General features: G+C 39.0%; 1 protein-coding gene across 1 annotated transcript; it reads left to right on the forward strand.

Moving 5' to 3' along the window:
- On the forward strand, positions 1,199-4,646 carry LOC105159063 (receptor-like protein kinase HAIKU2). Its single transcript, XM_011075999.2, has 2 exons — positions 1,199-3,836; positions 3,960-4,646. The coding sequence occupies exons 1-2, from the start codon at positions 1,283-1,285 to the stop codon at positions 4,346-4,348; spliced, it is 2,943 nt and encodes a 980-aa protein (XP_011074301.1). The 5' UTR covers positions 1,199-1,282; the 3' UTR covers positions 4,349-4,646.

Genomic DNA, 4,646 nt, shown 5'->3' on the forward strand with positions numbered 1-4,646 from the left:
GTGTAAATATAATTATCCCTTTTTATAATTATGATGTACACTTTTTGTCTAGTAATACGAAATTACGTCCTCCTTTAAAAAAATCTTAAAATTATATTTAAATTCTCTTTTAAAATTCATTGTTATAAATACTGAACCCCTTTCATTACGATTTAGACACCAAACTTAGAATGGAAATGACTGTGGGTGAGTTGTATGGGTGTAACAGGTCTGAGTTTTCTATTTGAAAATAATATTTTATATCCGCGATTTATCGTAGAATTTATTTATCAATGTATTTACATTATATGTGAAGTAGAATATGAAACACTATAAAAAGGAGAAATTAAGTTAGCAAAAAATCAGGAGATAATTTTAATATTAATGCTAATTATATTTATTTAGTGATAATTTTTTTTGTCACAATAATAAGTTTCATAATTTTGAGAAAAACTTTTATTTTGTGAAAGTTGTTATAAAAAAAAAAGAATAGTGATAAAAAATATGTATAATATTCTATTCTATTGTATTATTTTTGAGTTGTCATTGTTAATGTGCCATTAATTATCTATGACGATAAGTTTAAGTATAATATTTTATTACTAATAGTTATAAAATGATAAAAATAAAATTTATTATTATTTTAGTATATATTTTCAATAATAATTTTAATATTGTCAGTGTGGATCAACCCTAATAAAATAAGACATTGATTCAAAATACAAAATGGATGGGTTGCAATAAAGGGTCAGATATGGCCCCATTATAGTCCAACCTTTCATCATCAATCATCACTCCCATTTTTTTCATTTTCCTTATTCCAAATTTCTTGTATCAAATATAAAGTAATTTTAAAGAAATAAAACACTATGCCAACTTAGGTAAAATCGTAAAACTAATTCCATCGTTTACGTCTATTTCAAATTCACCTCATATTTTATGAAATTTTAAACTTAATTTTATATTTATTTATTAGACGAAAGTAAATTTTAAAAGTGTTAAATGAAATTTCTGAAATCATAAAAAAATTATATATAACTTACTAAATTTCAAGAAAAAAGAGTGTAATTATCTGTTTATAATCTTGTGCGACAACTCACACCAACTATAGTTGAAGGAGTGGAGCCAAAAATATTAAATATTTAACAAAATTGGAAAAAAAAATATCAATCATTGTCCGTAGCAAGTGTGAATGAAGAGAGTCTAATATAAGAGCGTCACACCTTCTGGTCTTCCTTTCACTCACGTCTTTCAGACGGCCCACGACAAAAACAATCCTCCCTTTGTCAAACCACCGTCCGACATGGCGGCGGCCACCGTTTACCGACGGAGCTTCCACCTTCTCTCCCTCTTCTGCCTCCTCTTCGTCGCCTCTTCCGACGAGCTCCAAACCCTTCTATCCATCAAAGCTGCCTTCCAAGATTCCAACACCAAAGTCTTTGATTCCTGGGAATCGAGTACCCCTGTTTGCAGCTTCTCAGGAATCACCTGTGATTCCAATGGCTTCGTCAAAGAAATCGAACTCTCCAACCGGAATCTCACTGGCTTACTTCCGTTGAGCTCTGTTTGCCAGCTTAAATCATTGGAAAAGCTGTCTCTGGGTTTCAACAATCTTTATGGGCGTGTAACTCAGGAATTGAATAACTGCGTTTCGCTTACGTACTTGGACCTTGGGAACAATGTTTTCTCGGGATCATTTCCGGAGGTATCTTCGCTGAGCGGGTTGGTTTCTCTGCACGCGAATAAGAGTGGATTTTCGGGGACTTTTCCCTGGAATTCTCTGAAAAACATGACGAATCTTCAGGTGTTGAGTCTTGGGGACAATCCCTTTGATCGAACGCCATTCCCGTCTGTGATTCTGAATCTTACGAAGATGAATTGGCTGTACCTGTCAAATTGTAGCATTGAAGGGGAAATCCCGGAGGAAATTGGGAATCTTGGCGAGCTGATTGAGTTGGAATTGGCGCAGAATTATATCACTGGAGAGATTCCAAGGGGCATTACCAAGCTTAAGAAGCTGTGGCAGCTTGAGCTTTATTTGAATGATTTGACGGGGGAGTTGCCTCCAGGACTGGGAAATTTGACAAATCTCGAGTATTTTGATGCCTCCACGAATCGTCTATATGGAAATCTTTCTGAAATCAGGTTCTTGAATAAGCTCAAAAGTCTACAGCTTTTCCAGAATCAGTTTTCAGGTGAAGTCCCTGCTGAGCTCGGGGATTTCAAGAATCTCGTGAACTTATCACTTTACGAGAATAAGCTGACAGGACAGCTACCACAGAAGCTGGGATCATGGGCTGAGTTCATTTTCATAGATGTGTCTGAGAATTTCCTCACCGGTCCAATTCCACCGGACATGTGCAAGAAGGGTACTATGGTGAAGCTCTTGATGCTCCAAAACAATTTCACAGGCGAAATTCCAGGTAGCTACGCGAACTGCACCACGTTAATCAGGTTTCGGGTCAGCAAAAACAGGCTATCAGGTCAGGTTCCTGGTGGAATATGGGGCCTGCCTAATGCAGAACTAATCGATCTTGCCGAAAATGACTTTGAAGGGCCTATTACTTCTGATATTGGAAATGCCGAGTCTTTGGCAAATCTTGTCCTTGGAAAAAACAGGTTTTCTGGTGAATTACCTTCTCAGATTACAAATGCTTCATCTTTGGTGTCTATTGACTTGAGCTACAACCAGTTTTCCGGTGAAATACCAGCCGCAATCGGGGAGTTGAAGCAGCTCACCACTCTTTCGTTGCAGGGCAACAAGTTTTCTGGTCCAATACCAGATTCATTAGGCTCTTGTCATGCCATCAACGACGTTAACATGGCTCAAAACACATTTTCTGGCCCAATTCCGGCCTCTCTCGGCTCATTACCAGCTCTCAATTTCTTGAATCTGTCAAGAAATCAGCTTTCTGGTCCAATTCCCGGAACCCTGTCCTCTCTGAGGCTAAATCTTCTTGATCTCTCAAACAACCGATTGACCGGTTCAATACCGGAAACCCTTTGGTCTGAGGCTTATAATGGTAGCTTTTCAGGCAATGCTGGTCTTTGCAGTGAGAAAATCAGGGGATTCCAGAGATGTTCTCCACAATCCAACACGCCCCAACACCTTCGTATGGTCTTAATCCTACTCATGGTGGCTACTGTGGCCCTACTCGTCTCGCTCGCCGGCTTCTGTTACTTAAAGAAAAAGGATGAACGCATAGGTGAACGGTCTCTAAAAGAAGATTCATGGGATGTAAAGTCTTTCCACGTGCTGACCTTCACAGAAGATGAGATTCTTGATTCCATCAAGCAAGAGAATCTGATAGGCAAAGGTGGCTCAGGGAATGTGTACCGTGTAGTCGTTGGAAATGACAAAGAACTGGCGGTGAAGCACATTTGGCACTCCGATGACTATGGTGGCCGGAAAAAGATGGGTAGCTCAACCCCTATCTTGGCTCGGCGTAGGACTAAGTCCAGGGAATTTGAAGCTGAGGTTCAAACATTGAGTTCCATAAGACACATAAATGTGGTTAAGTTATACTGCAGCATAAGCAGTGAGGATTCCAGCTTGTTGGTTTATGAGTATATGCCTAATGGAAGTCTATGGGACAGATTGCACTCTTGTAAGAAATTGTCCCTTGATTGGGAGACGAGGTACGAAGTCGCCCTTGGTGCAGCAAAAGGGCTAGAGTATCTGCACCACGGTTGCGACAGGCCGGTGATCCACCGTGATGTTAAGTCGAGCAACATTCTGTTGGACGAAGACTTGAAACCTCGGATCGCAGACTTCGGACTTGCAAAGATTGTTCAAGCAAATTCAAACAAAGAATCCACTCAAATCATTGCAGGAACACATGGATATATAGCCCCAGGTAAACAAATCCATTCCCTTATTTTCATAATCATTCTTAAAATAACGTTCCTGTCTAAAAGCTTAAACTGTTAAAAGAGAAAAAACATCAAATTTTTAACTTGAATTACATTTAACCCTGCAGAATACGCGTACACTAACAAAGTGAACGAAAAGAGCGACGTATATAGCTTTGGAGTCGTACTGATGGAGCTCGTGACGGGTAAGAGACCGATAGAGCCCGAGTTCGGGGAGAATAAGGACATAGTTGATTGGGTATGTGGGAAGCTCAAAACCAAAGAGAGTGTAGTGAGTTTGGTGGATTCAGCAATTCCTGAAGTTCATAGGGAAAATGCCATCAAAGTCTTGAAAGTTGCCATTCTGTGCACAGCCAGGCTTCACACGTTAAGGCCTACAATGAGAACTGTGGTGCAAATGCTGGAGGAAGCTCAGCCTTGGCACTTACTCAGCATTGTTGTTAGTAAGGATGGTGGGGGCAAGAAAGAAGAGTTGATGGAGAATCATAAATTATGATTCGACCCCGGAAATTTTGACTTTCTCATCTTCAAAATGTACTATGGGTTTCGCTATTTCATCTAAACTAGTTTTTCGCGCCAGGTGATGAAATAGCATGTAATATAGTTATTTAGCGCGAAGAATTTCGCGTTAATTTTAGAAAATTACCCGTTTGTAAGATAGTTTATGTAGAATATATATATGTATGGTATGAAACTTAGTTTTCAAGTGCCAAATGCACTTTTACTGTATCATGTAATGGTATCCTTCTTGTTGACGAACAATAAGCTCAAGGCATGTCACCCGTTTTTTTTTA

Source organism: Sesamum indicum, linkage group LG3 (assembly GCF_000512975.1).
Source record: "Sesamum indicum cultivar Zhongzhi No. 13 linkage group LG3, S_indicum_v1.0, whole genome shotgun sequence".
Lineage (NCBI taxonomy): Eukaryota > Viridiplantae > Streptophyta > Magnoliopsida > Lamiales > Pedaliaceae > Sesamum > Sesamum indicum.